This window comes from Eucalyptus grandis, chromosome 4, assembly GCF_016545825.1.
Source record: "Eucalyptus grandis isolate ANBG69807.140 chromosome 4, ASM1654582v1, whole genome shotgun sequence".
In the NCBI taxonomy this organism is placed as follows: Eukaryota; Viridiplantae; Streptophyta; class Magnoliopsida; order Myrtales; family Myrtaceae; genus Eucalyptus; species Eucalyptus grandis.
In genome coordinates, this window is record NC_052615.1 from 8,651,469 (window position 1) to 8,664,758 (window position 13,290).

Genomic DNA, 13,290 nt, shown 5'->3' on the forward strand with positions numbered 1-13,290 from the left:
TAGAAATTTTTTATAGTTATCAAGTGTTTTCAAATATTTAGAAATTGTTCTCGGGAATAGAATAAAAAAATCATTTTTTAGCAAAAATTATTCTTGAGAATAAAATAGTTACCAAACGATCGCTTACTTAGCTCTTGTGATTGCACACCTTTTGTGGTGTGGTAGTAGTTTCTTCCTTCACAAGTTCATGGGTGGTTGATTCACAAATAGATGATGTGATATAATATGTATATTTAAAATAAATCATGTAATCAATTTTATCTACATGACGAAAATATACTAAGTCAATGTAAATGACTTAGCAATTGAATTAATATTTATTACTATTAGATGTTGGAAACATTAGGACATAATAAATCTCTATAAAAGTGAAATAATGTGGAAGTGTTTTTTTCTTTGGTTAGTGGAAAGTAGATACGTTTATCTTGTGGAGTCTCATCTTCTTCTTTTTCTTTAATATACCAAAAGTTAACAATTACATAAGTGTTTCACTAAAAAAAAAAAAAAACCACAAAAAAAAGGAAAAAGAAATAGAAAAGACAACGTGATCCCTTTGTCATTCAGGCGTTGTCTAGCCGATGGTTCCAACCAGTACAATTATTTCCAACCCTTTGGCGTGGTGGACTAACCAGGCCAAGTCAAAGTCCTCTAATTTCGCATGGAAATCCGAATCAAGCACAATGTTGATAGGATTTTATGTCCTTATGAACAACGCAGCGTTTGCATTCTTCGTCGATACATAGCAATGTCGAGGATATTTGTTGTTCGATTCAGTACCTCTTTTCCCCATCTCGAAAAGCTTGATCTATTCTTGAACGGATGAGACTCTGCGCTACTGGAGATGAACTCTTAGAGATAAGGGAGGAGTTCCCTTTTTCTAGACACGATATATTTTTTTTTTTTTGGTCAGCTAGACGCGATAACTAGAAAGAGAACTATCTCCAACAACCTTTCAGTTTCTTGGATTTTTCCTTTTCTCAAGTATAAGCAAAATGTCAAAAGTTATTTTTTTAATGATGGAAAACAAAAACAAGTTGCTTTCTTCCCTAAATTTAGGAACTTTCGAAAAGAAGGGAACCGAACAAGAACGAGAAGGATTATTCTTTTATTGGTTTGAACAAAAAGTCTAAAGTCGAACAAGCTGTAAATCACCTCTTTTCAAAAGAGAGACACATGACATTACAAATGCGGCAACATTTGAACATGGTTGTGAATGTTTCAACCATCTGGTGCTATGATGCGACGTGGGTTTGAGTAATGACAGCGATTGAGGATTAACATCGCTCCTGCAAATTTACGGGAGGGGAATCGTAGGCAACTGCGGAGCTGTGGAGATTTTTCATTCGCTTAGTTAGTTGAATTTCCTTAATGGGAGAATTTAAAATTACCAGCCTTTGGCATAACTAATCGTAAAAAAGTGAAAATTAATATGGTTATGTTTTAGAGATGTAAAATGCAATACGAAAAAGAAGATGAACAGTTATGTCTTCTTGGCAATGAAGTGGTGTGGAAAAGATAAGAAAAGAAAAGGAGAAATAAAAGAAAAAGTTCAGAAAATTTAAAAAGAAAAAAAAAATGCTAAACCTGGCCATTTCAGTTCATTTCTTCTACGTCAGTTGTCAGCAATGCCAAGCTGGAGGAATTAATTTCAATCGTGTTCCTTTTTTTTTTTCCTTTTTTTCAAATCAAGAGACTAGTCATATTTTCAAATCAAGAGACTAGTCATATTTTCTAATCAAGAGGTTAGTTGTTGTGGAAGCACGTGTGAACTTTGTCAATTTTGTTTGCATAGAACCGTTCCACGGTCGATAGCAAGTTCTTCAACAAAGAAAAGTGCTTGAAACATGCCACGGACGCCTATATGTGCAGGTAACGACATCAAGGCCCCAAAAAGCTGTGTTAACTCCTCAGTCTTTCCTCAACGAGAATGGAACTTCACAGCTCAGATATCATTAATTTCAAGACCAGAGAGCTTCCATCACTCTTAGTCTTGGTTCTCTCTCTAGCCTTTGCCTTCACTGCTTCGGCATCGTCACAGGGCATCAATTTCAGCTTCCAGACTTTCAACGAAAGTATCATAAAACTCGAAGGCCATTCAAGTTATGATGGGAGCTTCATCCAACTTACAAAGTCCATTGAACGTGAGCCGCTCGGTTGGAGCGTGGGGTGGGCCATGTACCGCGAGCCGATGCGCCTTTGGGATAAGGCGACCAGGAACGTGGCGGATTTCACCACCCAATTCACCTTCGTCATTGATTCGAAGAGAAATTCGTGTTTTGCCGATGGATTGACCTTCTTTCTTGTGCCCGAAGGGTCTGAACTCCCAGGCAACTCGTCGGGAGGACAACTTGGTCTTGAAAGTCGGCAAGGCAGTCCGCCCAGCTCTGTTTTTTCATTTGTAGCCATTGAGTTCGACACTCGCTACAATGCCGGTTTCGACCCAAATTGTTCATATGTTGGTATAGACTTGAATGATTTCAATTCCACGAATCCACGCTGCGTCGATTGGTTCAATGATAAAATCATGAATGGTGGGCGGATTAATGCTACGATAGCATACAATTCTAGCACGCAGAACTTGACCGTTCTCATGATAGACGCTGATGCCACGAGTACCAACATAAATTCCTCCGCCATCCATTATATAGTCAACATGACACAGTATTTGCCGAAGGAGTGGGTAAATTTCGGTTTCTCGGCTAGCACAGGTTTAAATTTCGAGTTGCACACTATTGAGGCATGGGAATTCAGCTCTAACATGCACGTGGCTGGAAAAAAGAGCAAGTCATGGCTGTGGTCTATCTTAGGCTCAGGTTCTTTCCTATTGTTCGTTCTTATTGGAGCCTTTATTTGGTTTCGTCACCGTTCGAAGAGCACGAGAACAGACATGAGTGGAGAAGAAGATCATCTAGCGATTGACGAAGAATTCAACCAAGTGTCAGGCCCCAAGAAATTCACTTACAAGGAATTGGTCGCGGCAACCAGTAATTTTGCAGTCGAGCGGTTGCTTGGAGAAGGGGGCTTTGGTAGAGTATACGAGGGTTACTTGACCAGCATGAATGTTAATGTTGCAATCAAGAAGATTAACCCAGGGTCAAGACAAGGGATAAAGGAGTTTGCTACTGAAGTGATGACCATAAGCCGGCTACGACACAGAAACTTAGTCCAACTCATTGGATGGTGTCATGAGAAAAAAGAACTCCTTCTTATCTATGAGTTCATGTCTAATGGTAGCCTTGACTCTCATCTATTCAAAGAACGATCTTTCTTGCCATGGGAGAACCGATACAAAATCGCGCAAGGCATAGCCTCGGCATTACTCTACCTCCATGAAGAATGGGAACAATGTGTTATACATCGGGATATAAAGTCCAGCAATATCATGCTCGATTATGATTTTAATGCCAAAATAGGAGACTTCGGTTTGGCTAGGCTGGTTGACCATACAAAAGGGTTACAAACAACGATTTTGGCTGGAACCATGGGTTATATGGCTCCTGAATGTGTTTACACGGGTAAGGCTAGCAAGGAATCAGATGTCTATAGCTTTGGAGTTGTTCTATTAGAAATAATTTGTGGAAGAGAAGTCATCAAGCCAAGGGCCGAGGAAGACCAAGTTAGGCTTGTGGATTGGGTTTGGGAGCTATATGGAACCAAGAGGCTACTTGATGCGGCAGATCCGAAACTTGGTATCGATTTTGATGGGAATCAACTAGAGTGCTTGATGGTTGTAGGGCTATGGTGTGCTCATCCGGACTACACTGCCCGTCCTTCCATAAGAGAAGCATCAAACGTTCTCAACTTTAACACTTCAGCACCTGTTCTCCCATCAAAATTGCCAGTCCCTACATACCCAGGGCCTCTATCCACATTCTCTACGGTATCGATTCCTTTGTCTCATGCTGCCTCGACTAGTGGCATTGAATCTCCACATTTACTACCTCTTCTGTATAATCCTCTTATTCAACTTCCTCCACATTGCTCCAAAATACAGTATGAGTTGCTACTTTCGGTATATGTTTTCCTCGAAATTTTATTTCGGATATTTTTTGCTTCATATAAATTTTTTCATTTACTACCTTCTATTTGTATCTTATTAAGTAAGGTAGTATGTATCTTCTTTGATGGTTTTATTATCTGTTATCAATATAATTATTGGTAAGTTATCAAAGAGTTGTTGGAAAAACTGGTGAATGGTGATTTTTTTTTTTGCCATTAATTATCAGAGAAACATCTAATTATATGGATTAGCTTGAGATAAACATCCTTTAAGTAGTGATTAGGGCAATAAAAATTTATTGAAGGTTAAACATAGGTCATGTTTAGATGCTCAACTGACAAATAGCCCGTCACAACTGATGGTGGTAATTGCGGATGTGGAAACTTAGCTTAGGGAGTGAGATAAAGGAATTACATTACTCTAGACTCGAGGTTTAGGATACTAAAACTTAACATGAACTATCATAAACCGTATTCTGCACATGCAAAGAGATTCGCATTGATGACCAGTGGATAGATTCACGGCGACTCCTGCCAGCCTCCCGGTGGGTCTGTCGTTGGGCGGCCGAGAACAACGAGTGTCAAGATGGCTTCCAGATAGTTGTGAGGGTCAGGGTGCTTTGCGCGTCGTGATTGTAATAAGAGACTCAACTGGTAGCCCACTGTGCACTCTGGCAATTGGCCGTTGTTTTTTGACCAAACAAGAAAAGCCTAATATAAAGAAAGAAGGGGCTCCGGTAAACGGAACACGTGTTTTCCTTTGCATCGTATAATATTTCTAATAATAACCAATAATCGGTCGTACTTTTCAAAATTGGCAGTCATCATCCGTTTAGCACCGTGTGTAAGCAGTGACTCGCTTTGATATTAGACCAATGCTAAACTTCTTAAACATGATTTGCGAAATTGACACATGAGCGGTGCCTTGGACTATGGATAGCTCTTTACACATTTACCATTCATTAAAATTTTGTCAATGAGAACTGTTAAAAATCTACCTTTATGGATAACAGAAAGTAAACGGTGTTGACGTGGCACGCATATAGCTTAAGTGAAATAAAAAATAATGTTTTGGCTGATAATTGTTTAACAAAACTTTGATGAATCATACACGTGTCACATAAGTACAAGTTTTGAGTTTTTTTATGTCACAAGAAAAAGTTTAAGGTAAATTTGTCACAATAAATATAATTTAGGGTTTTTGATATTGTAAGAAAATTTCAGGATAATGGCATCACACATAATTTGTAGTTTTTTTTTTTTTTATGATTTCTTTTCCCTTTATACAACCTTGTTCTCTCTCTTTTTTTCCTAGTCTAAAGTCTAGTCGTCAGGGAACCTCTGTGGACCATCTCATTTTCGTGTACGTTGAATCGTCCCGAAAATTGATCGCAAGTTGCTTAGGAACCAAAAGCCTAGGTCATTAGGACCCACCATGTTTACCTATATGAACATGGTTCACTGTTGAATCATGCTGGAATTAGAAGGATAGTATGATAAAATCTTAGTTTGTCCAAAGGAGATGGTGCCTATAAGTAGGTCTTTGAAGACAAAAACCGAATAAGTCAGATTGCTCAGTCAGAATTAGTAGTCCAGCGAGGGCATAATACATTTGTTCTATATCGGAACATGTAGGAATATCCTGGAGGCCTCTACAACACGTTGCTATCCAACCTAACCGAAAGAGACGGGCATGATAATTCTAGAACAAGTTGTAATTTTGATGAGCTTTCCGAGTCATCTGAATCTTCAACCCTATCAAAGGGGTCGTGTATCTGATATTTAGAGCTTCTCTTTTCTTGGCCAGTTTGTGACTTATCCGTCTGTCCAACAATCAGGAAATTTCTCTGTTCTAGTTCTTTTGTATTTCAAATTTGTTCGTGTGAACGAACTAAATCTCTCGTCGTTTTGTCGGGATCTAGTTTCTGAGAGCGTTTATGGAATTCCTTGCAAGTGTGACGTAATTTGCGGTTGGGTAAAGTCTAGGTTTTTCCCTTGTTTGGATTTCACACTCGAAATTGTATTGTTTATATATCATTTGTTTTGAACAATTTCCATTTTGCGCATTGAAACCCTGGTATCACACTCCGTTTCAGCATCGATTTAGGGCCCAAAAGCGGGCTGAATACACGCTGTACAAACCGCTCCATGGTCTGGACAATGGGCATTCAGCCCATTGTTGGTCTCTTTAGAGCTTTCTTCCGTCAATTTTCAATATTCCTTCGCCCCAAAGCTCATTCTAACATCCAATGACATACCATTCATTCATTTGGACCCATTTATTTCATGAAAAAATATTTTTTGAGAAAACATTTTACTCATTATCCGGCATTTGAATACTTAGGAAAATGAGTTAAAAGAAAATGTTTTTTGGGTCAATGGAAAATCTATACTTAATTTAGAAAAATGATTTTCTCTTAAAAAAATTGAAAACTATTTTTCAAAATATGACTAGATATTGGTTCTTAGATTAGAAACTTTACGCTTGGGTATGGGAACCCAAATGCTCATTCCTAGGGCCTTGGCATCCAACATTGAATGCTAGGGCTTGCATCCATTAAGGTTGGGTTTGTGACCCTAGTGCCCACGCTTGGGTACTCACGCTTGTGCTCGGTCCATCAAGGCTAGACTTCCCAGTGCTAGTACCTTGGTCTATAGCGGTCCATTGAGGCTAAGCCCCCAAGCCCTAACACCAGGGCTAGGTCCACAATGGTCAAGCACAGGACTCTAGTACCGTGCCTAGCTCCCCATGTTGGAGCTCAAGTCCATCAAGGCCAACCCTAGAAACTTGATGCTCATGCTCGGGAACCCCAGCACCCATGCTTGGGTCCATTAAGGCCATGCTTAGGATCCTGGTGGCTAGCCTTGAGTCCATCAAGGCTGAGCCTAGATGATTGTGAACCATGCCAAGATCCCCCATGTCCGAGCTTTGGGTCCAATAAGATTGAGGCCTGAGACTTCGGTGTTTGTGCCGAGATCCATTAAGGCCATCACACTCATCTATAATGGACGAAAATGGTCGCAAAGGTCTCTTTGACCTTTGGGTTTTAATTGACCATCATGAAAACATGGGAAAGGTCATCACACTCGTTTATAATGGTGAGGCTACTCACCTTCCTCCTACGCATCGCTTTAGGGAGGACTTCCATGAGTTCCGCCTCTTTTTCAATGAGACGCTGGACTTGTTCATTAAGAACTAGGTACCACCTCTTCTTACCATAAATCGACATCTTCAATAGAATGGCGTCAAATCAAGGATGACACCCAGAAAATGATGGAGGTAATCATAGCTTACAAAGACGATGTGGTTAGGCAGTGGAAAAGCATCCAAGCATGGAGTCCCAACCATGGTTTTCCTCATCCGGTACCTAGTTTGCTGACCATTCATGAAGAGGAGATCAAGTGAAGACATCTTCAAGATAGCTTTCAAATCAACGGATGGCAATTTGCCAACTTTGTTTCTAGGTTTTGCCATTTAGGCTTAGATGGATTTTGGACTTGTAAATATGATGGAAAATGAATGGCAATTTGGTATTTTCATACTTTGGACTACTTAGAGATAAACTTTATGCCTAAAAAGCTCATTCAAACGGGAAAATGCTAATGTCCACGCCTTTTGCATAACTCCAACAATATTAATCTGTATCAATGCCCATTATCTACAACGATTCAAATCTTGTCAATTTATCAATAGGCATCATTTCTTCCCAAGAAATATGTTATGATGACAAATTTTAAATTTGCATCCTTTCAAATCCTCTCTACCCATCTTTATATATAGAGGACTAAACAAAGTATGAAACTATTCACACATATGCACAAGTCTTCTCCCCTTTCTATTTTTATCCCTTGCTCTGAATCTATGACTAGTCGATCCTCTTCCTTCATCTTCCTTGAGTGATAAGTTTGTCACCCTGTGTAGGGACTTACTCTCAAAATAGTTGTTGACTTTTGCTGTAATCTCTAAAGAGCCAAAGATTATTGAAGCCATTTGTCGCAACTTAGCCTTGCCACCGCCCACAAAGAAAACAGGGGAAGAGATCGATTTAGAGGTACTTGACCACGAAAATTCCCTTAATGTTCTCATCCACGAAGGCGTCATCACCTCGTTTTCCGGGCAAACCTCTTGTGAGTTCACTTAATCGCGGTTGTGATCTCTTCCAAGCTTGTACCACGCGTGACAGCAGAAGGTGTCGTGACCATACCCTAACGTCGTGGCACGTCTTGATCGACGGTTTTAAGATCGAAAGGAAACTGGACATAAAAGTGAATTTGAGGGTATTTTACGATCATGATAGCCTCCCAAGATGTACATCCACCAAAGATAGCATCACTTCATCTTTATCGGCTTCATCATCTTGAGTATGCTAAATCATGACCGTGAACCTTTTCCAAAGGTCCATACCCCTCACTATGAGTTTGATTATATGATATAGTTGTTTAAGACAACTTAGAGATAGGATGGGAGTTGCTACTAGCCTCTTTTTTTGGAGTCGGCTAGAAAACCCAATGAGGGTCATGAGTGGTCCCTTGATTCCTACACAACTAGATATCTAGATTCAGGGACTTAGGTTACGCTAATGTTTCTATAAGCACCCTTTGGTACCTAACAATATGTTGTGTTGCCTAAGGTGTCAATGCATTTCTCTTCAGGTGCTTCTCTTGCGTATAATGTAAATACCATAGCGGATCAATTCCAACGAGCCTTTATTGGTATGGAACCTACCTTTCCGGAGTGAAGGATTGTCATCCTATAGCCGAGTTTTTTTATTTTTGTTTAGAGTCGAGTGATCAAGCTTACAATTCTACCGCAAGTAAACTCTATAGCCCTAAACTAAAGGAGCAGGTCAAGTTTGTTTAGCTTGCGTGATAAATTACATGGCTGAACTGCCAGTCCATCAAATATCGTAGTTTATCCTTAAGAGCAAGAGGTTCCTTGTGTGAAACTTTTTTTGGGATTGTTTTATCTTAAGTTAGGCAATCATGCGTGGATGGTCATTTTCATGTCATTTTATTTCTAAGCAAAATGGAAAGAATGCAATCAATTGAATTGAAAGTGCAAAATAGTAAGTAAACAACCAAGGAAAACGATAAATCTATCATACAATCCTAATAAAGGTCAAAATTTGAAAGGAATAAACAAAAAGAAAATACCCACAACTTGTTGAGTGTTTATACAAACAAGAGGAACCTAAGACATATGTCGGGTAAAATGAATACAAAAGAGTGGTCGGAATGGACATCAACCTTCCGTTGTCTTTATACATTCTCCATCTTCGGGATTTTAATCTAAACATAGTCTAAAAAATTATAACTAGGTACATACAATGGAAAGAAACAACCATGCAAATCAAAACAATCAAAAACATGATAAAAAGGCAATATCACACAATCAAACAAAACAAGGTTTATCAACTAATTTTGGGCCTCGGGGTGGCATTTGGAACTCATCCGCAAGTCCCTTTAGACATCTACTTGGTTCATTTTATGACTTAAAACTATTATTGACCAATTGTATTCTCGCATAGCCAATAACGTTTATAAGTCCATAATTAAAGAGTTCTATGTGATTTGCGGGATTTCCATCAAGTATCATGCATCGTCCCTAACATGCATCTAGAATTCACTCACCAGCAAGAATTAAACATGCATGTAGGCCTTATGAGCCTTGTTTCCTAAACAATCAAACAAGTGAGTGAGACGTTGGCGGGTCACTTATTACCAAGAAATGTGCCAACTATATACACAAAATTTACAAGTAAAAGAGCTCAGCACCAAAAAACTTACACTCATAAAGACGTGCAAGTCAAAACGAGTGGAAGGGTGTCAAGAAAAGAGAAACCACAACAGCCCAAACAAAGGTAGCGAAATAGTGAACAAAAAAAAAAAACTGCCAAATAATGGCAACAAAAGGGAACGAAAAAGGGACATAGAGGGCTAAACAGCAACCGACAGCAGTCCACATAGTGACTAACCAGCCCCCAATGACGTTGAACCCTCTATCCCACAACAGAAGCAAGGAGCTCTCCCAATTACAGCAAGTGCAACCACAACCCGTGACATCCTCAACTCTGTAGCACACTCAAAGGGAAAGCACGAAATCTATGAAGAGGAAAAAATGGGATCTAGCCCCCAACTCCTTTGTAGTCTTCTGTTTCTTGGAGTGTCTGCAACATGCTTGAATGTGAGAGCCTTATCCTTGACTACTTTTGTGAGGTGTTGCTTCAAAGCGGGAACAAATAAGACCTGTCCACGGAACAGACGATACTGACTTCTCATATTAGGGCTATGTCAATCTCAAACAATCACATTTAGAACTTATTCTTACCCATTAAACCTTATAACTAGTGATATTCTAGAAAAAAGGTCGGGTTACCATTATTGGTGATCTCCATTAAAGGGTTTCAACCCCATTTATTGTGAGGTCATTATTACCATGTCTCTTGGTAAAGCCTTTGTCAAAAGACCGGCTAGATTATTACTTGACCTCATGTATACAATTGTTATGGTACCATTTTTAATCAATTGTCTCACATATTCATGTCTAAGACTAATATGTCTAGACTTACCATTATAGGTACTACTATAAGCTCTTGTCAAAGTGGCATGACCATCACAATGGATAGAAATAGGAGGTATAGGACTAGATCATAATTTGATATCCAACAACAAATTCTTAATCCATTTGATCTCTTTCTCAGTTGCCACTAAAGCAACGAATTCTGATTCCTTCGTTGAGTGAGTTATACATGTCTATTTCTTACTTGCCTCAAATACAACACCTCCACCTAGTGTGAAAATCCATCCATAAGTGGAATGCTCATATCCTACACTTGTAATCCAACTAGCATCTGTGTATCATTCTAATACAACTGGATAATTATTATAGAACAATCATAAATTTTTAGTTCTCTTTAGATAACAAAAAGTTTTGGTAGTAGCCCTCCAATGTTCTATACTTGGATTAGTAGTACCTACTCAACTTGCATACAAAATAAGCAATATCGGGTCTTGTACAATGTATCACATACATTAAAGACCCTATAACACTCGCATATTCAAGTTGTGCTATCGCTCTACCGGTATTATAATTTAATTTAATACTATAATCAAATGGAGTACTAAGATGTTGAAATTTATTTAATAATTTTTCAACATAATTACATTAGCTTAAAGAATAACCCTCACTATGTTCTTAATTTTAATACCTAAGATAGTATCAACTTCACCAAAATCCTTCATTTTAAACATGGAAGTTAGATACTTCTTAGTTAATAATTCCAATCATGTTAGTTCCAAAGATAAGCATATCATCAACATATAAGCACACTAAGACACCATAGTCTTTAGTGAATTTAGAATTTATACACTTATTAGCACTATTTTGGATGAAACCATTAGACAATATGACTGAATCAAATTTTTCATGTTACTGCTCAAGAGCTTGCTTAAGCTCATAAAGAGACTTAATCAGTTTACATATTTTCATTTTATTTCCAGGAAGAACGAAACCCTCTGAATGTTCCATGTAAATTTCCTCATTTAAGTCTCCATTCAAGAAAGCAGTTTTTACATCCATTTGATGAACATAAAGACCATAAATGGAAGTTAGAGCAAAGAGAATTCGAATAGAAGTTATACGTGCAATATGAGCATATGTATCAAGATAATTTATTCATTCCTTTTGTCTATATCCTTTGGCCACTAGTCTAGCCTTAAAAGCTTGGATAGAACCATCAGAATGATATTTTCTTCTAAATACCCATTTGCACCCAATACGCTTGGATCCATTTGGTAAATCTACTAATACCCAAGTATTATTAGATATAATCAAGTTCATTTCATCATTTACAACTTTTTTTTTTCTAATAAGAAGCTTCTCTAGAAGATATATTACATTAAATACTAAGGGGTATTTATTTACCACTTTATTATCTCTGTCTCCTTCAATAAGAAAAACATGAAAAAAATCACGACCTAAGTCTTTTAGTTTTCTAGCTCTAGTACTTCTCCTTGGTTTAATCATGTCTTTAGGATAATTTGTTTCTTTCTCTTGAGAATCTACTTGAGTCTCCATAGGTCTTGAATTATTTTCAATAATTTTAGAACCTGTAAAATATTTATTTTCAAAAAATTCAACGTCTCTTGATTCTATAATGACATTAGACTCTAAATCAAGAAGCTTATAGGCTTTACTATTTTCGGCATACCCAACGAAAACACTTTTGATAGCTCTAGGATCGAGCTTTGTTCTATTGAGATCTGGTACTTGATAGTATGCCAAACATTCCCACACTTTAAGGTATGACAAATTTGGTCTTCTACATTTCCATACTTCATCAGGGGTTATGTCATTTTTTTTGAACGTATTCTATTATGAATATAACATGCAATGAGCAATACTTCTCCCCAAAGATTACTTGGTAGCTTTGAATTTGAAAGTATACAATTAACCATTTCTCCAAGAGATCGATTTTTCATTTCAGCCAAACCATTTTGTTGTGAATATATGGTGCTGAAACTTGATGAATAATACCGTGTTCTTCACAAAATGAAGAGAATTCACTTAAGAAATATTATACACCTCTATTTGAATGTAGAATTTTGATTTTCCTTTCTAATTGATTTTCTGCTTCAGCTTTATATTTCTTAAACATGGTAAATGCTTCATCTTGACCTTATGAGATAAACATAAAAAAATCTTCTGTAATCATCCACAAAGGTAATAAAATATATTTTACCACCACGTGTTAGCATGTCATTGAATTCACATATATCATTATGAACCAAATCCAATAAATTCTAATCTCTATTAACACTAGGAAATGGTTTCTTAGTAAGTTTGGACTTAGCACATATTTCACATTTATCAAATTCGTCATTGAAATCTATCAAATCTAACTTTTTCATATTCTTCAAATAACGAATATTTATATGTGCCAACCTACTATGCCATAAAAAAATGAAGACTTAACAATATAAGCAGAACTAGCAATATTATTATTGATACTTAGTTGATACATGCCATCATTGGCATAACCCTTTCCTACAAACAACCCATTCTTCAACAGGATACCTTTGTCGGATTCAAACAAAACTCAAAACCCCATCTTACAAAGTAAATCAATAGAAACTAGGCTTTTCCTAATTTTGGGTATAAATAACACATTAAGAAGAGTAATATTCTTTCTAGAAGTGAAGTCTATCTCCATTGTGCCTTTTCCAACAATTTTTGCAAGAGCATTATTCGCCATAGGACCTCTTGAACATTTGAGTTGACAGTCTCTTCAA

At 37.6% G+C, this 13,290-nt stretch overlaps 1 protein-coding gene across 1 annotated transcript; it reads left to right on the forward strand.

The window, feature by feature from the left end:
• The first annotated feature begins 1,927 nt into the window (after window positions 1–1,927).
• LOC120292471 (L-type lectin-domain containing receptor kinase IX.1-like) lies at window positions 1,928–4,632 on the forward strand. Its single transcript, XM_039310672.1, has 2 exons — window positions 1,928–4,012; window positions 4,510–4,632. Exons 1-2 carry the CDS (start codon window positions 1,928–1,930, stop codon window positions 4,630–4,632), a joined length of 2,208 nt encoding a protein of 735 aa, XP_039166606.1.
• Window positions 4,633–13,290: the final 8,658 nt, after the last annotated feature.